The 26,946-nt window shown below is 41.9% G+C and overlaps 1 protein-coding gene across 1 annotated transcript; it reads right to left on the bottom strand.

Moving 5' to 3' along the window:
• Nucleotides 1-173: 173 nt before the first annotated feature.
• On the bottom strand, nt 174-26,946 carry OPN5 (opsin 5). The gene is made up of 6 exons (XM_030871104.2): nt 26,817-26,946; nt 22,660-22,779; nt 19,152-19,322; nt 15,504-15,838; nt 4,160-4,401; nt 174-237 (listed from the first exon to the last, which is right to left on the bottom strand). The coding sequence occupies exons 1-6, from the start codon at nt 26,944-26,946 to the stop codon at nt 174-176; spliced, it is 1,062 nt and encodes a 353-aa protein (XP_030726964.1).

Genomic DNA, 26,946 nt, shown 5'->3' with positions numbered 1-26,946 from the left:
GTTTCCATTTGGCCACTGGAATTTCCTAGCAAATCTTGGCCTAAAGAAAAAGAGGGAGAGGGTACAAAATATAAAAATATAATATCGAGATAGAAGTGTGGTCACAAACGTTTACAGCAGTGAAGAAGCAAATAAGTGAATCATTGTGTCCATGAGTAATGCCGTGTCCAACTTCATACCTCTTGACGGATTTCCAGCACAGCAGAAGACTTCCTGACTGTGGTTACAGTGTGCAGCCTGGATATAGGAGAAGAAAAATGCAATTTAATATATATATAATACACTATATATGTACATACGCACACAGATACATACACAAAGACATATATGTATAGCATGTCAAACTTGAGTACCATGAAGATTATATGCACAAAACTTGAATTAGAAAGAGATGGAAAATAATAATTCAATTTAGAATATTCAAAGTCAAGAAATTCCTTGGGCAGAGCTTTCCAAAAACAAGCCACTGGTTTAGAGCACATTTCCTGTGCCCTAGTGAGTTTCCTGTCCTCTAGGACAAAATTCTCTGCACACCAACCTACCACTCAGTTGGGCCCTGTGACTCACCCAACTAACGTGGTCAGAGGAGGCATGATTACAAGCAATGCCAGAGTCTGGGGCTTTGTTCTTTATCTTTACTAAAATACTAGGAATGTGGAATGCCTCAGGCCTTCACTATGCACCACCAGCTCTTTTGAACATTTCTATTCCACCTAAGATTGGCCTTGCATCTGAAGTCCGGGTCACCTGGTGACTGGTGGCCTCACTGGTCTCTAGGTAGGTGGGGTAAAAGGCCTATGACTCCACGTGCTGCAACGTCAATGTCTTCCTTTCCCAGACTCTGGTTCACTGGCTTTCACCCATGGCTGTGTATGTGAATCATCTGGGAGAGATAACCAACCAAACAACCGATGCTCAGGTCTAATCCAGACCAGTTAAATCCAAATTTCTGCAGATGGGGTCCAGAGAGCGGTATTTTTTCAAATTTCCCTGCATGTCTCTAATACACAGCCAGGGTGCAGAAACACTGTTTACAAAATATGCGAGACTACTTCCGGATAATATAGTGTCGTGAATAATGAAACTTCAGAAAGGGCTCTTGGCCACAGTTTTTTCCTTCAGTTCATCAGCTTCTACCAAAATCTCAGGGGACTCAATTCAAGGGGGGAAAAATGAGTTAACTTTTAATGAACCGTTAAAGTTACTCAAAATTTATTTCAACAATCTCATATTCAAACACATTAGCTTTTTTATTTGAATTCAAACTATTTCCCAAGAGAGTCTCCCATTATGAGTAGTACATTTCAGAGCTCAGAAAATGAAAGACCAAGGCTAAAATGAATCCAGTTTAATTCAATTGAATTGTTCTGGTAGTACATTAGCCACTCTGAACTGGCTTCCTATGACTACACCTCACTCTATGGACCTCCACATTACCTATTTTCTTAGCTTTTTGATAGCAGCAAAGATAAATATTGTTCTTCTTGTTTGTCTGTCTTCTTTGGAAAGCTAAAAAGAAAAGTCTGGTGGCTACTGCTCAGCCTTCTGGCTCTCCCCCAAAATAGATCCTTCTAGAATCTGCAACTCATCACACCTTTTCAACATTTCTTCTCTGAAGATGCTTCAACCTCTAGCATCCAAGGCCTCCATGCTGCTTCATCACCACTGCCTGCTTTTTCCACCAAAAGCTGAAACTCTGGAGTAAGGAAGCAGCCCTTGCTTTCGTTAGGCAAAGCAATTGCTCTGTTTCATATAAATGGCTAATCGGAGCAGGTGAACCGAATTGTCCCTTGCCTGACTGATTTTTCCAAAGCTTTGTGGCCCTAAGTCATTTTCTTCCACCTAATTTTTTTTCTCTTTGTATTGTGGAGTGTTGAATATTTACGTGCTACTCACACTTGTGAGCAAATATACAGAACACAGAGTCAGTCTGAAGCCAAATTATGAGGTGAGTGAAATTTGTCTTCAGTCATTCCTGTCAAATTCCCATCTCCTTCAGATGAAAAAGTGCCTTACTATTTTCTCCCGCAGCTGCTCCATTACAAGTGTTCTCCCTACCTGCATTCATAATAGAGTTGTTGTGGTTTTTTGTTTGTTTGTTTGTTTTGTGGTACGCGGGCCTCTCACTGTTGTGGCCTCTCCCACTGTGGAGCACAGGCTCCGACGCGCAGGCTCAGCGGCCATGGCTCTCGGGCCCAGCTGCTCGGCGGCACGTGGGATCTTCCCGGACCGGGTCACGAACCCGCGTCCCCTGCATCGGCAGGTGGACTCTCAACCACTGCGCCACCAGGGAAGCCCCATAATAAGAGTATTAATAGCTGATAAGGACAAAGTGTTATTACGTCCAAAACAGATGCATTTTAGCATTTGAATTTAACTAGTCAATTCAACAGAGATGGTAATAACCACCAACAATGTGGAAAAAAGAACACTAACAGTTGTCACCTAGCCCTTTTCACCTGGGCATTTTGTGTCATTATTACAGCTTGGAAGATGGGCTTTGCCCTCAGCTCATCCCAATCCTAGGCTCTGAGTGGTTCATTTTCCCAAAGATGTAGAGCTACTGTAAACAGCAAAATCGACCTTAAACTCTGGTCTCCTACCTCCAAGTTGTGTGTTTCTTCCCCTGGACCACGGCAACAGCGACAGCACTACCTTTCGTTTTGTGCCTGTTTTATCTTTTTTTTGCTGCTGTACCAACATGCTGAGGAAACTCAAGGTCAAAAGATTTGTCACTTGCCCGAGCACAGTGAAAGAACAAGGTCAAAACCCACATCTTCTCTCACTTCGGAGTGGCATGGACTAATATACACTACCAAACGTAAAATAGATAGCTAGTGGGAAGCAGCCGCATAGCACAGGGAGATCAGCTCGGTGCTTTGTGACCACCTAGAGGGGTGGGTTAGGGAGGGTGCGAGGGAGACGCAAGAGGGAGGGGATATGGGGACATATGTATATGTATAGCTGATTCACTTCGTTATAAAGCAGAAACTAACACACCATTGTAAAGCAATTATACTCCAATAAAGATGTTTAAAAAAAAAAACCCCACATCTTCTCATAGTTAATTCTACCTTTTCCTCTGTTCCCTACTTACTCAAGGAAAATAGCATTGAAAATATCTAGACTTCAAGTGAGTAAGAATTAAGGGGCCGTTCAATACCCCTCACCTCAGACCAGGAACTTGGTGCCTGTTCCACATTCTACTAAGACTGTCCCTGAGTGGATACAGAACACGACCAATCACCCTCCACTCTTGACTCACCCTGAGCCTTTCGGGTCTTTAGGAAAAATGGCGCTGGATCCCCAAACTCACTTGTTCATTGTGTAGCAGAAGATGTAAAACAGGACATCAAAATCACAATATGTGGGGGAAGGAAGTATAAAAATGTAGATCTTTTTATTCTGTTTAATTTTTTATTATCCTATGGCAGGGATCTTTTCAGAAAATGGGATAATTAAAAGCAACACAGTAGTCATAGCATAAAATGGTAATAAGTGCTAACGTTAAAACTGTAGATCTTTTAGAATGTGTTTGAACTCGAATGAAGGTCAGTTTAAAGCAAGTAGATATAGTTATGGGTCAACATGCTTGAGTTTTGAAACCCAACAGACCTTCACCTTGCTTGAACCTCCATTTCCTCATCTGACAAAGAGAAGAAATAATATGGGTCTTGCTGTGAAAATAAAGAAACTGGCAGAGAGTAAAAACGTCATCTCCCCTTCTCCCCTTCCTTTGCCTGTCCAAATTCTATATCTTAGCTAATGGTAGAAATGTCCCAGACAAGAGAATCTTTTCCGTTGTGAAAACTTAATTTTGGATCGATGCCACGTGGCACAGTAACTCTTGGAGTGAAGTGGATTTGGTTCCACATGGGAGTGATACAGGGTGGATGTTCAAATGGTCATGGCTCCGTATCTTGGCTGCTCTACAGTAAAAAGCAGAATCACTTTTCCCGCCCTCTACTCCTGTTGTCCAACTCCTATATATCTGATTACTTGATTTCAGGAATTCTGGTGAACAGAAAGTAAAGTCCTCCTAGCACTAATCCTAAGTGATGAGCTCTAACCCTAAGAAGGCAGCATTCCCAGTGGCTTGAACCCCACGGGATTTTGAAACAAAGAGGGTATCCCTCATTTGCAGCTTCAGAAATTTTACCTGAAGTCTTCCAAAGATTTCTTCTTGGTGGCTTTCAAACCACCAGTTTGGCAACAGGCAAATTTGTAATCGATGACCTGGTAAATGATGGGGTTGTACACTGCTGCTGATTTTGCCAGGAGGGTTGGCACCACGGAGAGTTGTATGGGGATGGAGTCTGGCCTTCCAAAAGCTGACCACACGGAGACCACTGCGTAAGGAATCCAGGCGATCAGGAAGCCAGCACAAATCAACATCGCTACCTGGTAAGGGAAAGCGACAGAGAACAAAATCGAGGCACTTGGTGGAAACGATGGGTGTGGGGGAGAGGATCAGGCAGCCTATTTACACCCAAGAAAGTCTGTCTATCATGTGTTCATTTATCTTGCCAGTAGGAATCATTTCATATGGATCTCTGAGATGTTCAGCCAGAAGAAGTTATGACAATTCTTATCCCATTCACCACATCTTATCCATTCTCCACTCCAGAATTTGAATGTACCCAAAGACCCGAAGTTTAACCCTATAAAAGGTGTCAGATTGTGCCTACGTGGAGCAGGAAAATCATGCTAAAAGGACATCTGTGAGCCGGAAATTTCCAGACTTCTCAACCCACATTCACTTAAAAACTAGATGGAGAATATGTACACCTTGATGAAATTTTAAATCGCCCTCATTTGCCTCAGGAAACTTAGAAACTCTGCCTTTGTTTGAAATTCTAATAGGAAGCTTCTTCCGAGATTTCTATGAAATAGAATTTCCTTTGGCTCAAGTTTGAGGCTCGGATGGTGGAAATTCACTAGCTACAAAGCAAAAGAGAGTCATCGAGCTTGAACCAAAGTGACACAGTTGTATAAAATGAGACTTTTCCAGAAAGTGCTTTTCTCTCTCACCAAATTATATTTACCTTTAGAAGCCTGTTAATTTTAGACCAAAGAATAGTTAGAGACAGGGTTCAAAGCACCCTGACTAGTTTCTCACCATCTGCCATTCAGTCTCTTTAAGAATGTAGTCTGGGACTTCCCTGGTGGCACAGTGGTTAAGAATCCACCTGTCAAGGCAGGGGACACAGGTTTGAGCCCTGGTCCAGGAAGATCCCACATGCCTCAGAGCAACTAAACCCGTGCACCACAACTGCTGAGCCCGCGTGACACAACTACTGAGCCCACGTGCCACAACTACCGAAGCCCGTGTGCCTAGAGCCTGTGCTCCACAACAAGAGAAGCCACCGCAGTGAGAAGCCCGCGCACCGCATCGAAGAGTAGCCCCCGCTCGCCGCAACTAGAGAGAGCCCGCCTGCAGCAACGAAGACCTAACGCAGCCAAAAATAAATAAATTTATTTTGAAAAAAAAGAATGTAGTCTGACCCTATAGATTATCCCACTTGAATTCAACAAATCTTTTTTTAGCAAGTGCTTTGCGTGAGACACTGTGTAAGTGCTCTGGAGACACCCGCACACCTCCGTGCCTGGGTTGTATCCCTCTAGAGCACAAACAACTACGTGACAAAGCTGAATATGGTTTAAGGGCCGGCTCAGAGGAAGACAAAATTACATGCTATGGAGCAAAGTAAGAAGAGTCTCAGGAGGAATGTGGCGTATAACCTACACGCTGGCAAATGGAAATAAAGGCGAGTGAGACCAGCACAAGAAAAGGTAAAGACAGGTATGTGTGAGGTTTGTATAGGAACTAGTAAGCAATTCACTTTGATGTGTGAGAAAGCAACCAAGGGAGACGAGCCTGGAAAGAAAGATAACATCCACGTATTCAGGGTTCTGTATAACATATTACTGAGCTTGCCCTTAATTCCATATGCCTGAAAGCACCAGGAGGTTTTTGAGCAGGCGACATATGAGAGTCACGTTTAGGAAGATTAACCTCTAAAATAAAATGCAGCTGGGAAAAATCGGAGGCAGAAAAGTCATTGTTTATTCATTCAACCAGCAAGCATGATTGAGCATCTCCTACGTGTTTGTGTTGAGGATAAAAGAATGAACAAAGCAGACACAATGCCGGCACGCCTAGACTTTCCATTCTGAGCAGGTTTGTTTAGGTGACTGTATGAACAAGAAACAAAAGGGGTCTTAATTAGAGTACCGAGATTTGCAAAGGAAGTCCAAGCTTCCGGTTTTCTTTTAAATGCGAGCTATTTTAAGCCCCGGTTGAGAGAGAGTGAACTAACTTCAAAGCATCCTTAATACCATTATCTACTAGATTATTCTTTCAGTAAGATAAATAATGAAACCGTATTCAAATTTGCCCTCTGTGTGATGAAGATCTGCTGTCGTTTGTTTGTATTTATTTTCCTCTTCCCAGTACACCTTCGGCCTTAGCATTGCCAGCAACCCTTCTGCCCTGTATCCTCTTTTATGGAGTTGGCATCTCAGGAATCACAAGACCAAGTCTGACCAGAGGACTGCATGCCCCTGGCTACAATCCTAGGAGCAGGGTTGGACACATGACTAGAACGAGCATAGTCAGACCCACCCTGGGATTTTATAAAGGCAGTTTTAGGAAAAGTCAGCCTTCCTTTTGAGTTACCTAAAGACCTGGGAGGATGAGAGGCTGGAGATATCTGAGGCCAGGAGCCACTTCCTTTCACAGCCCCCATCCCCTAATTTAAGAAGTAAAATGTAAATTAACAGCTCCCAGCATCAAGGTCAGCAACGTCAAGATGGTGTGGAGGATGAGGAATGAGACACCAAATATTTTATTAATAGTAGTTAAAGCAACAATAGTTGCACATACTTGACTGTGTTTGAAATTCAATTGGAAGAGTTTTTCCCATAACAAAGTCATTTGTGTGTATGTGCATTTCAATATGCTTTTGTGGGAGCAGGAAGTGGTCCGGACCCCTCAGTCTACTTGATCTGTGGCACAGCCTGCCAGTAGGGTGTGCTTGCCCTGAGAACCCCATGTGTGTGGGCTGTGTCAAGAAGCAAGCATAAGAAATCTACCTGAAAGTCTCAGATTCTAAAGTTCTACCCCAAAAAGTTCAAGGATCGTCTTTAAATATTAACTGTAGCAGAGAAAAACCTCAACAGTAACCATTTTGCTCCATTTTGCAAATAGAGAATCTAAATCCCAAAGAGGTGAATCAAATGAGCCCAGATCTCCTGCACGTCCTCAAGTCCCGAGTTAGGGTCCTGAGCTAAACTTCTCACCTGCGCTCAGCAGTTATAGAGGAGGCCTGAAGCACACATGCAGCTCTCCTGCCTACTTGCCTTTCCATCTTTCTGCAGACGCTTACCCAGGAGAAACAGCATTTGGTTTGGTCTGTGTGACTTTTGTTTGTAAATGGAGTGGATGCCTCAAAGCTCACAGCGAGGGTCATATTTTTTTCTAAATCCTCAAATAAACAATAACAATATAAATAAAGCTTGCTCTAGCCGATGTCTGGGAACTTAACATAGCTCCATCCTCTCTCCTTTGGTGTGAGTCATAAGATGATTTCACAGTATCTCAAAAGGTGTTTTCTGTGTTGCTGCCAAAGTCATTGACAAAAAATAGATTAGCACTTAGTCCATAATATTTTCTACGTTTTACATATTTTCTCTTTTTATGGGAGTGTATAATGGGGAACACTAAGGACTTAAAACATTTTCATTTTGTTATCCTTTTTAAAAGGACAGAAGAGAATTAAAATATACCAAGGTTTTTACATACATAGCAAATGAATCCGAGTGTTTTTTCTGGGATTAGAATAAAGCTAAATACTTCAAATTGAATGACTAGAAATCAAGTTTAAAGCAGAAAGAGGGATAAAAGCTTAGATCTCAAAGTACTGCATAATGTTACTTATGTTTTTGAAGTGAATACAAAGTTAATATGAGGCACAGTCATTTTCTACAAGCTTCTCATGTTAAATAAAGTCCACAAAATATTAAACTTTGAAATATTAAAGCTATTTTTAAGAGAGACTACAAAACTTTGCAAAACTTTGCAAAAGTTTCATGTGACATTCAGTTTTCCCAGAACTTTCTACTCAAGTTGGAGCACGTTTAATCTTCCCATCACTCTGTCCTTCACTTTCCACATTTCTAAGTGTGTCCTCATTTCTCTTTTCCAAAATTTCTCTCCCAGACATCCTTAAACCAATTCTAATACAGGCACCTGTACCCATCAATTTCTTCTAAGTTGTTTATTTTTTTAATTGCTTCATTTTTATCACTGCCTTTTGGTTCACTGGAAAAGGAATAAAACTTCAAATTCTTAAACTAGACAGTTTTTGTGGGAGGAAATTCATAGAATACGTGTTTAGCTTCTACAAAAGAATCACACATCTGCAACCCTGCTGAGTTTTCAAATATCTTGCTGCAGAGGACCAAGAAATACTGGTACGTTTCAGCTACACGGTTCAAGCTGGCATCAGGCATCACGTAAGCAATACTGCCCACAATGGATCAATTCCAGTGAATTAACCAATTAAAGCAAGAATAGAATAGGGATGAAGAAGTTCTATAAGGCGCTGCCTCTGGGCCCAATACATCTGAACCATTACAGCAGAGAAGTTTTCCAAAAAAGGGGAGTCCTATCTCGTCTGTGTGCAGAGGCAGCGTGGAATAGTGGGGAAGTCTGACATGGAGATATTCAGGTTTGGATTCCAATCTTGCTTCAGTTCCACTGACCACTGTAAGGGAGACAGAATCTCTCTCTAAGATCTGCCCCTTCAGTTCCTTCCACCAGGCTCCTTTGCCCAGATATAAGTAAGACTTCAGCCAACATTTGAAGCTGCGTGCTACCTTGGATAATGAAATAGATAAGGAGAGGACTGGATGCGGAAGTGAAGGCTTAAAATCAGAGCCAAAGAGATGGAATAAATGCCCCACCAATGATGAGGCTGAATCACACTCCAGAACCAGCTCGACTACTGATAACAAAGATATTGCAGTGGCTGGGATGCGATAAGGTCATAAGGAGAGAGATCACCACATCTGTGCATTGAGAGAGCAGGAGAGGGTCCCGCCTGCCTACAGAGAGCGTACATTTGGCAGGAACACAGGCAGGATCAGATTTGGTTTTTCTCTCTTGGCTCTAGCCAGCAAGTATATGGATTTGTTCCCAACTAGAGGGGAAAACAGTAATAAAAGTTGGCAATGCAATGATAAATGCCAATTGTAAGACTACGACCCTCCACGCGTGGGCAGCCTGTCATTGAGGGATGCTGCCAGTGACAAGGAGGAAGGTGGGGAGCTGGACAGCTGTGACCTACCTTCCTCGGCCCTCTGTTTCCTCCTCTATGTAGAAACAGGGGTAGCGATATTTCGCTTTCACACCACCTTTAAGAAATTAAGTAATGCGACAACTCCAAACACGTCTAGTTTGAGTTTCCTCCTTCCTTCTGTTTTACCAGCAGAATGACAACAAAGGCCAACTGTCTCAGACCCACCTTCATACACTGATGAAAAAACTTCTGAGAGCTTTGGTGCCCTGGTTGTGATCCGACTAGGAAATATTAATTTATATTTTTTAAAAAAAGGAGTAGGGACCTCCCTGGTGGCGCAGTGGTTAAGAACCTGCCTGCCAATGCAGGGGACACGGGTTTGAGCCCTGGTCAGGGAAGATCCCACATGCCAAGGAGCAGCTAAGCCCGTGTGCCACAACCACTGATCCTGCACCCTAGAGCCCGCATGCCGCAACCACTGAGCCCGAGAGCCACAACTACTGAAGCCCACGTGCCTAGAGCCCGTGCCCCACAACAAGAGAAGCCTGCACACCGCAACGAAGACCCAACACAGCCAAAAAATAAATTTAAAAAAATTTTTTTAAAGGAGTGGAAGAAAAAGAAGAATTCTGCACTTCCCAGTTGCAGTTTTCTCAAATCTTAAAATACCACTACTCCATAAGCAAGCGAAAGCTGTGATTGGAAGGAGAGGCTGCAAATTAGGTCATGTCACTCTATGCATCTGTGTTTTGAGTTGTAAGCAACAGAAATGGACGTTAGCTGAGTGAGACAGAAAAGGAATGCACTGGTTAGGACAGAGCATCACTGGGAATGCTCAACTGAGAATCGGGGCCAAGCAGACAGAAATGATACCCAAAAACTATGACCTGAACCTGTTCTGATACACAAACTCCTGCTGCTGTAGCCGTGTCCTTGGGAGCAATCTCCCTGCCCTTCACCAGGTGTCACTAGTTTCTGAGACAGGCTACCATAGCTGGAGCCTAGGGTCATAGCTGCACTCTAGCCACAAGGGAATCTTGGAAAATCAATAACTTGTCTTGGCGTATCTTTTAAGTCAAAAGGCCATCTTTGCACAGAAACATTGTTTCTCCCCTGCTGCTCCCCAGCAAGACATAAAATGTTGACAATTTCTCAACATGGAAATTTCAGACCCGGAAAGGGTTTCAGCCACTGTCAGCCAAAACAAATAACAAGCGTCAGCTTTGCGAGATTTCTCAGTGGGGAAGTGGCAAAACTGGCACTGAACTTTGAAATTCTTTCCATCGACAAATATATCTGTATATGTTTGAGGCATTGTATTAGGTTCTGGGGACACAAAATGAACAGAAAGATATGGTTGTTACCCCTGTGGGCCTTATTGACTAGTGGTAAAGACAGACATGGAACAAATAATCACAGAAGTAGGTAGGTAATGGTAAATTAACTAAAAATTGTGACAAGTTCTACAAGGCACATGTAAAAGCGGCAATGAAACATTTTAATAGGAGGACGTGCATTCAATTTGGAGAACGCTTCTCTGGAAAGTAACACTGAAGCTAAGAACAAGTAAGAAGAACCAGAGGAAAGCAATTAAGAAATTGGTTCAAGAATACAGTCCTGCTTTCCCACCAACTGCCCTCACAGTCCCCATGGGGGTTCTCTGACGCCGAACCCCCAATGATAAATAACATTCCATGAGCAATGCTGGAGGGGAGTCTTTTGAAGGAAGCAGGGGTTTACTGTTGATGAGTTTTAAAAAGGCTTCACAGTCAATGTGAAAGAACAAAGCAAAACAGAATGCCTCTGCAGGTATAAAACGGACAGAGGGCCTCAAGCTGGGGGTCAAGGGACCAGTTAACACTGATCAAGGTGATTAGGTTAACATAGTATATTCAATTATGTGTCATCCCAGCAATCCTGATTAAGCATCTAGCAGGTGTCGGGCCCTGGGGAGCCAGAGCAAACAGCACTTGCTCTCATCCAGCTATTATCTTGCAAAAAGAGCCACAAAGATGTGTCATTCAGAAAAGTGGATATGCCAAGTACTCTGGTGGCCCATAGCAGAGGGACTTCAACAAAGCAGGAGGGAGTGGGAAGGTCTCCTGGTAGAAATAAGAGAAATAAAGAGCAACCCAGGTGTCCACAGGATCTGGATACTAACTATAGGCCTGGGGCATTGTAGGTGAGCTGTGTGTGCTGAATGAATAAATATGAAGTACCAAGATGTGCAGCATAGTCATATACGGAAAAATTAATGGAAACTTCTGGTATTTCCTTCCTGTTACTCCACCTTCCCCCTCATCATAGCAGCAGCAAGAGTGTCCACTGCATTGGTATGAAGGTTGTCACAAGCAGAAATGCCGAAGAAGTAAAACATTCATTTCTCAGCGTCTGAGTTTCAAAATAGAAATTCGAAACTTACAAGAGAGGAAATAGTTGAAGTAGAGGGTTTCGAGTGTGACAAAAATGATTTTTGAGCATCTGCAGCCAGAGATGTGCAAGACTAGAGGCATTACGTGTACAGTGTGGACAAGTTAAAGGGACGTACGTGGATACAAGAGCCCACAGTGCGTCAAGGGCCTACAGCCCAAAGGCAAGGGAGGACATCAGAGGAGCTGGTAACTGACCTTGAGAAGCTGTCCTGAAAATACTCCACTGAACCGAGCACAGGGGGCCAGGGAAGGGGTTGGGGGAACAATAGACTCTCAATGCAGTTGCACAAGCAGACAGCTTGTGCCTCACTTCCCAGGGTGCCAGCCAAGGTCTTGACATCCACCCAATGGGTTGCCAAAGAAGGATGGGGAAGTACCTGGAATTTCCAGTGAGTCTAAAGAGGCCTTATAGCTGAAACAAGAAAGATGCGAAGTGACCCATGACAATGGATGCCTGAGGCCAGAGGAAACCTTAACTATCTCAGCAATACTAGGGTCAATAAATGACAACAACCAAACAAGATGCCCCCGCCCATTGGTCCCATGGAGTTATAAAGACCTCCCTGAACTTACACAGAGCCTAGGAAGAGGAGGAAAACCCAATTCAACTGAATTTACCCTGATTGTGTAACGTTGTTTGTTTTACAAGGTCAAATGCCGGCATAAAAATGAGATTATACTGAGTCATAGGAATATGAAGAGAAAGGGTTTTTTCTTTCCTTTTTTTTTTTTTTTGGTTTCTGTAGGGTTTTTTTTGCTTTTGCACACCTCTGCAATTTCTGTAGTCTGAAATTTCAGCCTGCTATAAAAGTCTAGCAAAACCATTTTTTAATTAATTAGAAGGAAATTACAATGTGGAGAAAGGTTTATAGCTGGAACATCAATTTTTAAGTTGGCGAGGTCAGACTGGCAAAATGCAGGCCCAGATAATAAGCTACCTAGAAATAATTAGAGTACACAAAGAAATGAATTATTTTCATCCCATAATCCTATGAGGTAGCCTTTCACAAGCTTTTAGACCAGGACATTATGAAGATCAGAAGCATCAAATGAACAAGCAAAGGGCCAATCCTGAGAGGTAGTTGAATGGAGGACAAGGCTTCTAAGACTATGAAAAGTCCTGTGAAGGTTTTTCTACTTATTTTGACTCACTACAAACAAAATCAAAATTAACTAGTAATTGAAAATAGTTTAAATTTAGAACAGAATGTGCCACAGTAGAAAGTTCTGTTTATTTTTCAAGGTAGGTTGAATTTTGACTTAAATATTTTGCACAAATGTCAATAATTAGAAGCATTGTATGTTTAGGTTATTTTAATATAGGTTTTATATATACAAATGAAGTCAAGATGTAACATATACTATAGATATCATGTATAATATAATGAGAATACATGTTAGAAGTCATATATAAAGTAAAATCATACACATATATGCCTACGCTTTTCCTCTAACATTGCTTTGATTAATCTGGTCTGGGTGAGCCTGACTATTTGATCTGCACAGTGCAGGGCAAGGAGAATGATGACACATCAAGGTTGGGATTGACATATACACACTACTATATTTAAAATAGATAACCAACAAGGACTTACTGTATAGCACAGGGGACTCTGCTCAAAACCCTATAATCTAAATGGGAAAAGAATTTGAAAAAGAATAGATACATTTATATGTATAACTGAATCACTTTGCTCTATACCTGAAACTAACACAACATTGTTAATCAACTATACCCCAATATAAAATAAAATTTTTAATAAAAACAAACAAAAGAACTACGCATCAAATTAAATGTTATATGCTGAGCTTCCCCGTGTATGTATTACGAGCTTTAGGAGCTCTGACTAACGAGCTGCCCACCCTCAAGAATACACGAAGAACCAGATGCTAGGGTATTGGTGAAAGCTGGCTGTGAGTGGGCTGAGTTGAGGAGTTCAACTAACAGGAGAGAGGATGATGAGTGATTGCCTCAGAGAAACGGGAGAAGGGCCTCATGGGTAGGAGGACCCAGATTCACCCAGACAAGTGTCTCAAGGCCAGTAACCTTGGGGGATGGGAAGAGGAGAGGACATCATATGACATCTCGGCAGCTTCGTGGCATGCCACCCTACAGGAATGCAACTGAGATCACATCCCCATGTGACAGCCATCACGTGGTTCCCTGGGCATACTTCCACGAACTATTGAACACCAACACTTTTAGCTCGGTTGCATTCATCTAGTTCCTAGAACAGTACCTGGTACTGAATAGGATTTGGATGAAACGGGATCCACATTTAACTTGGATGAATTTATTGGCATTAGTTTGTTTTTTACATCACAGACAGGAGCTAAAGGAAGAGCTAGAAATGAAGAACTTAATTCATGATCCTGAATTTATGGAAATATTTTTCTTACATAACAGCCCATTGTAAGCTAGAAGTTGATCATGATTCCTGATGCTGCATATTTGTCCAGGTAGAACAGCTCCATTTTTAGGTGATCAGTATAGATTTAGAGTGATGAAAACTTCAAACTTTCTTCTACTCAAATGTGGAGTTTAGGGAGTAAAGGAACCAGAACCTCTAGCTCTCACTGTGCAACCAAGAGGTCCTTGCACAACATCTAAAAATCTGAAATTTGGAGAGAAAACTATTACTAGGACAAAAGTCCTGACTTAGTAGGTAGCCACCTGTGGTCTGGAGGGAACTGTGTTACTCCTGGTCCCTAAGGCCAGTGGTCTCCAGGGTAGGCTGTGAGGACACTTGAAGGTGGATATCACTCAACATGATGGATTGGGACACCAGAAGAATGATTAGAACTTCAATCTACATTTATTTTTATCTTTCAAATATAAGATGGAAACTAGGGTATGCTAATATTAAAAACTCAGTTTGAGAGTATGTGCTGAAAACTATTTCCTCGATATAAGGGTGAAACGTGATGGAAGTGTAAAGACCACTGCCTTAGCCCTTACCAGACCTCCTAAAAGTTAGAAGAGACATGAGGAATCATGATTCCTTTAACATCATCCACGCAGCCGATGACAGGATAACATGTTTATCTCATTGACTCCCCACCACAACCCAGAGAGCTAGATGTTACTATCCCTGTTACACAAGTGAGGAAGTAGAGATTCAAAGAAGCTAAGTATCTGTCTCTGGGTCACAAACCTGGCAAGTGTCGGTGATAGAATCCAAACTCTCATCCGTTTTCAAACTGTCTGCTCTTCTCCTTACACCACAATATCTGAAGAGCTGCTAACTCTGAGGCTAGCATTTGCCAAGGGACTCAATGCTGCAGAAATTGCCCTTGTGTGAAGATGGGTTTCCCATAGGAAAGCAGACATGGTAAGCTCTGACTCTGTTAATAAGGAATGTCCCTAATCGTGCCCATCAAAGTCCATACAGGACAGTAAATACTGTGAGACGTTCTATGAATTATAAAAGTTATTACTCTTATTAGTGAAATAATTGTAAGAAGCAATGATATCCTATTCAATAGAAAGAAAAAGCCCCCAGTAGATCCATTGTATAAATTCGGTAGCTATTAGACGTGTGTGTGTGTGTGTGTGTGTGTGTGTGTGTGTGTGTGTGTGTGTAAATGAGAGGGAGATAGAGACAGAGGGAAGAGATACTACAAAGGTTTAAATAAATAATAACAAAGTTCATAAGGACATAAACAGTGGACATTCGGAGTTCTCCCAGTCTCCAACATTCTCTGTCCTCTTTGCCCTATGAAGTTTTAACTGATTAGAAAACACGTTTGTAAATTACGACGCAGTTACCTTGGTCAGTTTCATTTCCAGCACGTGGCTACTAGGGATCCGACTGTCAAAATGAGCTACTTCTTTGGAGGAAGACTTAACCTTAGCAATGATCTTCACATAGGAGAACACGATCACGGCCGTTGGGAGCAAGAGGCAGAAGAAGAGGATGTTCAGGATGAAAATCTGGCCCCCTACTGAGGCCTGGGCCAACCACCAGTCCAGGGTGCACGAGGTTCCGAAGGGCTCAGGTGCGTAGTCCCCCAGACCTACCAAGGGCATGGTGGTCCAAAAGGAAGCATAGGCCCAGATGACGGCCAGGCAGATGTAGGCGTGCTTTCTTTTCAGCCAAACCCCTGGAGGTGGAAGAATAGCATTAGCAGGATGTAATCTACCCTCCGCCCAGATACCTCCCTTCCATAGGTCAAATTCCACATCCAAAGAGTTAATCCATTGGATTCTGGGAGAAGTGGTCACAGTAACCAAAGCCGGAGGGAGAGTAGGGTGGAGGGAAGAGAGTTCCAGAGCTTGGGCCCTTTTTCCAAGAGAATAAAACTGGAAGTGATTTCACAGGGAAGGTTTTCTCTAGGCATCTGGGAGCCTTGGGAGGGGGAAGTGACAAAAGCTGGGGAGAGGTGGCAGTAAAAAAGATGAGAGGATGCTGAAGACAGTGGAAGATCTTGGGAAAACATCCGGAATGATCTTTGAGATCCTATCCAGGACAAGAGGCCAACTGGTAGAATATAAAGATGGAGCCCAAAAAAGCATGTGTTAAGGGTTTATCTAAGGTAGAGTCCTTTGCGGGAGAAGTGATAAGACACTGCCTGTATCCTTAAAATACACTTCTTCCTAAAAGCTCGTGTGCCTCTCACCTAAGCACTCGTGGAGTGGGTGTTGGTGCCACGGTCATGACTGTGTGGGGTGACGTTATGGGGTGACCCCACTGGGTGAGAGGAGATTTTGAATCTTCCAATGTTATTAATACGACAGTCACATTCACACAGCCACAGATGGAGAAGTGGGGAATCTAGGTAGATCATATCATGTTCTGCAAAAGAAATTCTGTGAAAATATTTCCAGTAAAACAACAACAACAAAAAATGAGCTCTGTGTTTCAGCACTAGTTTCCATTCGCCGAAAGAGAATTCCAAGAGGCAGAAACAGTGCAGTCATTTAAGGAAAGCTGTAAAGCGCTAGTGATCATTTGCAAAAGTTCAGTACAACCACCTAAGACAGGTCAGCCTGATCTAGGGCTTCAGCCTGCAGGGGAAATTACCTCCATACCCGTTATTGTCTGAGACCCAAAGGGCCAGAGAAGTAACCCCTAACTGCCTTGCTTTTTGGTAGCAGAGAAGAAATATCAAAGCATGCTTAATAAAAGCCAAACGATTTCTTCAGCACAGACTCAAGGCCTGCCTCTGTTTAGTGTCATGTGAGGTCTGGGAAATCAGAAGGGCCTAATGCTTCTCATTTCTAGTATTTGACCCTCTTCATGTAACCTTTCCAGACGTCAGTGTTCTTATCAGTAAAATGGAGAAAACAAAGATATACTGCTTACAGATTTTGGTACGGGTGAAATGAACAATGCCAGGCCTCCTTTGCAAACTATGAAGAACTGCACTAACACGAGTATTTACTCCTGTGTTTGTCTTATTTGGCGCTAAGAAGAAATATAACAGATTGTTTCCTTTGTCTCTATTTTTCCAAACATACAGTGCCATAAAATGCAAATTTCACGGACCCACCAGAGAGGGGTAACAATTATGTAGCCACAATATCTGTCAGCTCTCAGTTCTCCACTCTAATGGAGAAGACACTGGCACAAATAATTATATATATTTATAGGAATGTGCATAGGCATACGTAGAAGCATTTATGGTTAGGGTTACTTAGTGAGGTGTTTTATACTTACATTCGGTTATGGTGAAAGGCTGTCAAGTACAGGAGGGAGTAGATTAGTAGATTGGTTCTGTGATGCTCCAGCAGTCAGAACTAGGACCAATGGGTGGAGGTTACTGGGAGGCAGTTTTGTCTTAATATAAGGAATAACATTGTAACAATGAGAGCAGACCAATCAGAGAATGGGCTGCCTTGTGCAGTAGTAAGCTCCCCGTCACTGGTCACTGGAATTATTCAAGAAGAGGCCAAGTGGCTGTCTGTCAGGGATGCCTTAAAACAGTTTATCACATTACATGGGAAAAAGGTCTACATGTCCCCAAGCGACCTTCTAATTCCAGCATTCCAAGACACTGTGTGGAGTGTTTAATTGTGCGACAAATCAAATGATGAAACTAGACTATCGAGAATCAACCTTAGAAGAAGCTGGAAAAAAATAGATAGTGCCCATAGGAATTATGCCCTGCAATGATTCTGGGGATGGGCGGCACCATCTCTTTAATGGACCCAAAGCCTAAAGTCAGGAGAATATTTAAAAAGCAGAGACATCGAGGTTTAGTCTTCCTCAAATATTCTCAGGAAATGAAACTTTTGCTTTTTTGTCTGTAAAATCTATATTTAAAATCTATTTTGATATGACCAAAAATAAGTTTATAGAAAAATATTGAATCTGAAATCATCCAGCATAGTTATAATTGTATTTTTTGTATTTTATTGGAATTTTTGATTCAAGCTATTTCTATTGCAAGTTTTAAGCTGTTTAGAAAAAGATGCAATTTTTTTTTTAAAGGTGAGCCTGGATGGTGCAATCATTGGGCCATGACCCTACCCCTGCCCTGACCCCCTGCATGTTTGTTTTTTTTTTTAATTTAGGACTGTAAACTTTTAAAATATAAAGAGAAATTCCACCCCATTGAGAGTGTCACATCAAGTTGATCCTTCCCATTTCAGGCTCCAGGCCACAGTCTGTCCCCATGGTCACACAATCAAGCTGATTGAGATTAACAAACAAAGCAGCTGTGGTGGGAACCAATATTATTCCCTGGTTACACCTGGTTCTCAGTATTAAATTTAAGGGGCCCAAATCCTTCTCTTTTGGGTTCAATAGATTTCCAGAGCCCCAAGAAGCCAAAGTACGAAAAGTTAATTTTTCACACGTAGAATCGTTTTATCGTTAAAGAAAAGTCTTTAGCCTCTGAAAATCTGTTTATGGCTGGCTCACCCCTGGCCCGTTCTCTTAGCTGCTCATCTTTCTACCTACCAAGACCACAAAAAGAATGTTGGGCGGTATTTCTGTATGTGTGTCCTTTCCTGCGGCACGGCTCTCTAACCTGGAGGAGAATTCCTCTTCTCTGCAGTCATAGGGATCCTGAGTGCTAAAGGAGAACCAGAAACATCTTTCCGTATAATTATATTTACTACTTGGGGAATCAGCTATACATCTTGGACCCAACATCCTTTCAATGTATAAAATGCATTCTTTTGCTTGTATGGCATACACGGTAAACGCTTACACAATTTAGACAGAAAAACGATACTTTTAAAAGCATCATAGCCAAACACCAGACATTCCTATAAAAGTAGTATTTAAAGAAACCTACATTGACACAGGTTCCAATCTTTAAACATAGGTTAGAACAAGATAAGCTATAAGTAGAAATACTCCTGGTCTCTGAGGTTATTCATAATCCTTATTACCTCTGGGTAAAACTTGTACCGCTTTGACAATCCACCTAGATTTGACTCTCAGGGAATAGAAACCTTCCTACTTACCATACGATAAATAGCAGATTTTCAAGTACCGGTCCAGGCTGACAGCAGTCATGGTGATAAGACTTCCACAGCCGAAGAAGAATCCAGCCCATCCGTACCAGCGGCAGCCAATCCAGCCAAACACCCAGCGGTGACAGAAGCAAGAGATGATGGTGAACGGTTTGCCTACAACTGGAGCGCCAAGCAACTTGTCAAGGGAAGTTCCCTTCAGTTAAAATGTACCTCGCCTACCGCAACTCGCTGTTGAGCTTTATCCCATGCAGACCACAGAGAGCTCTTTTCGGAAATGTTAGGCCCAGTTTGTTTACAGCCAGACCCAGATTTCTGGGATTTAAACTATTTATTCCTTCAGGCTTCATCAGTTCCTTTTGTTTGTTTGTTTGTTTACTTTCTAGGAAGTCATCTTCTACCGTAATTCATGCCCTGCACCCGCCTTATCCCGCTGTGCATTCAATCTTCCCCCCTTTGAAGGAAATGGCTGAGGAAGCTTTCCAAAATCTGTATCTGATCCATCTGTCAAAAGAGGGTTCCCCAACCTGAATGCGTTAGAAGAACCAAGTCACTGACATTGGCAGCCTGCAGGGGCCAGCCTTCCCCACCCCTCCCAGGTGTGCCCCGTACCTGGTACACTGTTAGTTCAGTCAATTAACACATATTTATTGGGTGCTTTTCTAAGTTAGACATACATCGCCTCTAGTGGTCTACACAGCTGGTCTCATACTCCAACTGGCTAGACTGGGCACCCTCATATCAGAGCTTCCCAGTCCTATTGGGTCTACAACCCATTGTCAGTGAGGAAACCCAGTGTAAAAGAATTCGTGTTTTGTTTAACAAATGAACTATTTAGTGCCCAGGATGCAACAAGGTGCCAGAGGACAAAGTGGAGATTAAGATTAACAGATTCATTTTTAATAGATAGAGGGGGCAAAAGAAACAAATAATTTGTAATATAAGATACAATATGATGGATTGATGGGTCATGATGAGTTCCGGGAAGAAAAATGAAGCAGAGGAAGGAAATAGACGGAAATGGTTGTTTTATATCAGGAGATCAGGGAAGACCTCTCTGCGCATGTGATGTTTAGGTAGATGCTAAATCAGTGGTGAGGACTCGAGCAAACATCTAGAGGGAAAATATTCTAGGCAGGGGAGACAGCAAACTCAGAGCTTGAATTGAGTGTCTGTTGGGTGGGTGCTAAAGACAGCAAAAAAGACAATTGAATGTGACTCCGATGGAGCAAAATTTGTCTGTTGTGCCTGGGATCCATCAGCAAAAGGTATTTTAGGCTTCTTTCTGGAGTGGAGCTTTTGATGAACCTATGGGATGTCATCTAGAACCTTCGGGATGCCAAAGGGTTTTGATGAACCTCTTGGAAAGGTCTCTCCCTCCTCCACTAGGTAGAATGGTTCTAAACCCAGCTGCACATTAAAATCACTGGAGGAGTTTTGTTTTGTTTTGCTTTGCTTTGCTTAATTTTAAATATCAGTGTCCAGAGCTCCAACCCCCAGATAATCTGATTTAATTTATCTGGATTTAATTTACCTGACTTCATTTATCTGGCTGGGCCGTCACAATATATTGTTTTTAGCTCCCCAGGTGATTCTAATACATATACATGATTGAGAGCCATTGATTTTAAACAATAAATATTAGTTGTATAGATGACATACATCTGGTCTCTAGGATGTGTTTATTCAAGGTGCTTATAATGGAATATAGTGAAGCAAGAAAAAAAATTAAAAAGACATAAAAATTTTTAAGGTTTATTGGAAGTAAAAAATGTATTTAAGAGATAACCAGAGGTTGCAAAAAATGATCTGAGTTGATCAGAGAAAACTAACCCATGGCAGAAAATGCTTTCTGGTGAATTACTCTAAAGATATATACAGAGTAATGAGGTGGTTTATGCAATTCTGCAGCAGACTTGCTTGGTTGAAAGCATTTTCAATGTATCTGACCAATTAAGGACATTTTTATTCAAACCTAGTCTAATTCAGCCTTAAGCATAAGTTGGTTATAAGCGAAGGACGTGACTGAAAATGGCAGGTTTCATTCAAGCATTTTACGTTCAGTACCAACGAGAGAACCACTAGGGGGCAGCATGGTGAGCTGACCGGAGAGCCATCATTCATGTTGCGACACCGCCATCGCGTGGCCAAAACGAGAATGGCAGTCACTTTGCAGCCTCGCAAATTCTCCGAGGCGTATCGCGACTATTTTCACAGAAAAGGGCCGGATATGTCACTTTCCTCTTAATGTGCATGTGTATTTCCCCAAAGAGGTCATGATATTTCAGTCTGTCCATACTGAGTAAAGTCTTCCCAAATAACCAAGATCATCCAAACTCAGTGAGAGGGCAGCACATCCATGGCTGTGTAATGAACAGTGACTCAGTAAGTAGACACATCACCAAGACTTGTTTTCAGAGACTGGCAGTGGCAGAAAAATCCACTTATGAAGAGAGAAACAAATACCGGGAAACATTTTAGAAGGGATGCTTTGGATGAGACCCTGCTAAAAGATTTCCAGTGGAAAGACGAGTTGATGTGTGCTATTCAAACTCAATTTCCCTAATTCTAGTACCTTAAAACCATACGCTGTGTAGCAGAAAGTGGGGATCCAGAGGCATATTTGAGTGTATCTAGGCAACTCTGGAATTTTCTATGTAAATGTAAAGGGAAGTGACTGACCCCAAATTGTTCATATTTGTAAAAATGAATTACAGTTAAAGAGAAATTTTCTTCCAATTCCTCCTTGCTGGGTTACCAGAGAGACCAAAGAAGCAAGAAATAAACCAGTGGTTCAAAATTTTGGCTGCACAATAAATTTACCTGGAAATTCTAATTTTAAATAACCTGATGGCCAGGTAACATTCTCAACTAATTAAAAGCAAAATTTCTGGGTATGAAACCCAGCTGTGAGTTGTTTTTGTTTTGGTTTTGGTTTTGTTTTTAATTTCCCCAAGTGACTTTTTTGTGCAGCCAAGGTCAAGAACCACTGAACTAGAAGCTTCCTATACTTGCAGTCAGTCCCTAAGCCACACTTAAATATGTCATTACAAGGGCAACCCTTCCCCCTTCCTTGGCTCACCTTTCTGACCCATCATTTACCCTTAAAACCTCACCCCCTTGATGTTTATTTTAACAGATTTCCCTAAGCAAGTGAGGGATGTAACAGAGCTCAAAACAGTGATCTAAATCCTGTCTGTAAGTTTCTGTTTTCTGAATCATTTAGCCCACTATACTGTGAGGTATCCAAAGTCTCATGTATCATTTCAAATTGTATCCTCAGCATCTAACATGCCCCGCACATGGAATGGACTCCATCTATGTTAAATGGATGATCTCTTTAGCCAAACAACACTCTGCTGACTTACCACAAACACTGTAAAGATGATTTGTGAAAGGAGGAGCAAAAGAAGCTGGGGGTAGGGTGATCTGTGAGCCAGTGAGGACTTTATAACGGGGCATTCAAACCCCCAAAGAAGAAATGGCATGGCTGCGTTACCTGAAATCCCCAGATCACAGATCGCTAAATTGATAGTCATTATTTCCGCAGGTTTCAGCTTCTTTTTTCGTCTAGAAGACATATAAAGGACATACCCATTTCCAAATGTGGACAGAATCCCTACAAGGAAAAATATAAATTTCCATCGTTAAAACTAGGATTTAGAGCTCACTCAGATATGAAACACTTCTCAATTTCAAAAAATGGACACCATAGATTTAGAGGGTAGCGAGAAGATTCTAAATAAAAATCTAAGTCAAGAAGATGAAATAAAAAGCATGAGTTGTGAGTGACAGGCGAGGGATGGTTCACCTCCAAAGGGATAGGAGTCAGGGATGGTCAAACGGCACTTACCCAGAAAAAGAACCACTAATTTCCCAGTGAAGCTCAGTAGGGTGTGGGAATCCCCATGGTCAGTTCTTGGACTAATCCCCAGGATGCAGCATCTCCTCAGCCATTTTTAGAGTACTAGCTTTACAGAACTCCTCCCCTCTGATGAGAAGGGTTAACCCCTTGGCTATCGATAAATTCTGAAGACGAAGTGACCCAAACCAAATGAGGTGCTTTCACTCTTCTTGTGGACTCCTGAGGGGAGACCAGCATTCAGGAGAAGCAGAGGCCAGATTAGGCTGGCATGACCTCCTGCAAGGACAGGGTCATCTCCTGGAGACACATCCAGGACTTTTTTGCATCCTGAGGACATGGACGCTGGATATCTGCCACTGCTACTGGACTCAGTATGAAGGGGAAGTGGGTGACGATTGATAACATGGACTCTCCCACTCCCACCAAAGGGAGAGAAAGTGGCCGTCAACCCACCAACCTACCAACAATGATATAAATGTGTTCCCACTTTTATATATCCTTTTATTAATGACTGGCTTTGACATTACAATGATACTGTTCAAAAGTTCTTACAAACCCAGTTTAAATCCAAAAAGACCCAATCCCTACTGACTTTAGTTAAGAAAAGAATACACCTACTTCCATAGCTTAACATGTAGAGTAGATTTCTTCAGGAATTCTTGCTTCATAGTGTAGCTGTGTATAAATGAGAATCTGGTACAGCTGCCTTTAGTAGTAAGGAATAAGGAGAGTATTAACAGGAGAAACCCAGATTTTTCTATCTTAACTTCTACTTCTCCACCACAATTCATTTGGGGGGGCAAGGGGGAAAAATGTGTGTTTCAGCTGATGGTCTGAAACCACCAGGCATTAACTGCATTTGTGGTCTTAGGAAATTCTGAATCCCAGGAGTCAGTGCTGCCTCGTGGTCTATTAAAACCTCTTTAGCTTTCTTAAGACAGAGGAGGAAAAAAATAGAAGAGGTGGTGGAGATTCTAAACCAACTAAAATGAAACCCATGTCGCATTAAAGGAAACCAGCTAACAAGGCACACTGGGAAACTAAAATGTGAAAACATGGCTAGAAAAATTATAAACACATGCCTTCTACTTTGTATCCAAAAAGGTTAAAAAACAGTAACTATGCATATGCAGTTGATACACAAAGCTCATTTAAACATCCTTTGTCTTTTTACTTCTCTTTTGAGAATATTGATTTTCTCATTTTTCCTTTCTTAAATTATCTTTACTAATGATTCATAAGGTTTCACCCAGTGCCCAAAGCTTATCAAAAAATGGTCAACTCTCTGCGAGAGCTGCATGTTGATTATTCCCACAGGCAATCTCCCGTAGGGGAGTATGAGGAGAATGCAAACTTATTTTTTTATTTTTTTTGCTGTACTTGGGCCTCTCACTATTGTGGCTTCTCCCGTTGCGGAGCACAAGCTCCGGACGCGCAGGCTCAGCGGCCATGGCTCACGGGCCCAGCCGCTCCGCAGCATGTGGGATCTTCCCGGACCGGGGCACGAACCCGTGTCCCCTGCATCGGCAGGCGGACTCTCAACCACTGCGCCACCAGGGAAGCCCCACAAACTTATTTTTAATGAGAGTTAAAGGAAAAGAAGATTAAGAAGGTAAAAGCTAAAGTGAGGGGGACATTTTTTGATGACCAAAATCCTGACTCTTTCTATGAATACAAAAAATTTAAATCTCGTATATAGACCGTTAATGAACTACGTATTTGTAGTAAAAGAGTAGAGGACGGAAATGGGTCTCTAGTTTATTTCTCCTCTATTCCAAACTCACATTATCTTTTCATCTTCCAGTTTTCCCTAAGACTTCTAGTATTTAACAAAGCTCACCAAGAATGTCATTCCACTCTGGTTCCTTTAAAGGAATCTGGGCACATCCCCAGGAGGGAGGGAACCAGACACAGCACCGAACCCAAGACTGGGTCGAGGATGAGTCCAGCCCCCACCAGCTGACCCTGGCCTCATCCTGAACGAACAACTGCTCTGGAACATACATTTGGCCCCACCCCCGACTCCCTGAGTGATCTGAGGCTCCCTTTGTTCCGGGACTCTTTTCGGACCCCTTTATCTGGTGCCCCTTCAGTACTCCCATTTGAATATGATTGTAGATTTTCACCCCTTAATCGTCCTCCCTATTTTGTGTCATCTGGAGAAACATGTCAGGTTACAGATGCTACTTTGTAATTCATTCCTTGCAATTGATTGCGACAAATTCATTTATAAGATGTCTATTTTTCTGTCTTTTCTGATCATTGAAAGTACTTATGTTTAATAAAAATTCAATGTGGATTTTACTAGCAGGTAGTCCCTGTGCGGGGAGAGAGTAGTTTGCCCATTTTGTTCACTTCTGTATTCCCAGCAACTTAAACAGTGGCAAAGAATAGGCACTCGATATATATTTGTGTTTGAAAGGACATGGAGGTCCATTGATAAGAAAAAGAATTTAAATCAGTACCATAATAACTAATAGCAAAGCCAAGGACCCAGGGAATCCCTTTGCAGTGGAATTTCTGATTCAATTTCATGGATTCCTTTTGCCTCAAGCACTGACCATAGAGGGGTCTCCAGACTTTTCTAATGAGTTTGGCTAATTTCAGGAGGTTAAATGAAAGTCTTAGCCCGTAATAAGTAGATGAGAAAGAGAGAGAGAGAAGGAGGGGGAGAGAAAGAGAGAAGGAGACAGAGAAAGCTTGACCCAACAACTGAAAAGATTAAAGGCAGACACACCTAAAGACATAACCCACCTGCACACTGGTTACCCAAATTTAAAACAGCGATTTTCAATGTAAGAAAAGTACTGTGGTTGAATCTAATTACCTAGACTTGTGCTGTCCAATAGAAATGTCATGGAAACCAGAAATGTGGGCCACACATGTAGTTAAATTTTTTCTGGTCGTCATATTAAGCAAAGTAAAAATATTACTAAATGAATTTTGAGAATATATTTATTTAACCTAATAGGCCCCAAATGTTATAGGTTAGACATGTAGTCAATTGTTTAAAATTATTAATGAGCTATTTTACATGATTTTTTCTGGTCCTATGTTTTCAGTATCTGGTGTCTATTTATACTACAGCACATCTCAATTTGGAAAAGTCACAGTTCAAGGACTCAGGAGCCACACGTGGCCACCACATTGGATACCAGAGCCTGGAAGCAGACGTACCATGCTGTGGATCAGGCAGGAAAACGTTTGACCCTGAACTGACTTCTGTTTATTATTCATACATTTTTTTCAACTCTCATCAAAATCACCTGGTGATGCTATCATGGTGGGACCTGACTTTAGGTGAAGTAAACATAGTGTATCCATCCTGACTACAGCATTGGGACGGAGTTCTCTCCATTGTGAAAAGCAGAGGCTAAACTAGATGAGTTCTAAGGTCCGTTCTGAGTCTATACTCTTATCCTTATATCAAAAGTATTTTTCAAAAAGTAAAAGCATTCTATTTAAATAAGAGCTCATGATCATTAATTTTGTCCTTTGGTAGACAAGCCTACTATCAAAGCAACCAAAATGAAATATAGTCTCAAGATAAATTATTTTGCTGTAAAACTTCTTTGGATTATCGAGGGAATAGTTATCCCTAATAATAAAGATAATAGAGTCGTTTCTATGAAACATGTATAAACTCTGTGATGCCACCCCTTCTTCCTGCTTCCTCCCGCTCTCCATCTCAAAATATCCGCTCAAGTGTTGGAATCTTTGTGCAAAATTAACATAGCAGCCCATGAATTTTCTAGATGCAGCCTTTGCACTGAAAAGGCAAGGAAACTTACCAATGATTGTTAAGTAAAAGCCAGCCACTAAATCCGCTTCCCAGGAAAGTTTGGAAGCAAAGGGATCCCCCTCCCGAAGGTAGTACGGCAGGCGCTCATCCGGGGCCGGAGCCGTGTGGTTCAGAGCCAT

Source organism: Globicephala melas, chromosome 11, assembly GCF_963455315.2.
Source record: "Globicephala melas chromosome 11, mGloMel1.2, whole genome shotgun sequence".
NCBI classification, from domain to species: domain Eukaryota; kingdom Metazoa; phylum Chordata; class Mammalia; order Artiodactyla; family Delphinidae; genus Globicephala; species Globicephala melas.
This window is presented reverse-complemented; position numbering and strand designations above follow the sequence as displayed.

Excerpts from the sequence above, each read along its gene's own strand:
- OPN5 (XM_030871104.2), bottom strand. The coding sequence starts at position 26,946 with ATGGCTCTGAACCACACGGCTCCGGCCCCGGATGAGCGCCTGCCGTAC. Across the intron at positions 19,323-22,659 it reads CTGTGATCTGGGGATTTCAG|TTGTAGGCAAACCGTTCACC; the intron begins GTAACGCAGCCA and ends TTGGCGCTCCAG. Across the intron at positions 15,839-19,151 it reads AATCTGCTATTTATCGTATG|GGGTTTGGCTGAAAAGAAAG; the intron begins GTAAGTAGGAAG and ends TTCCACCTCCAG.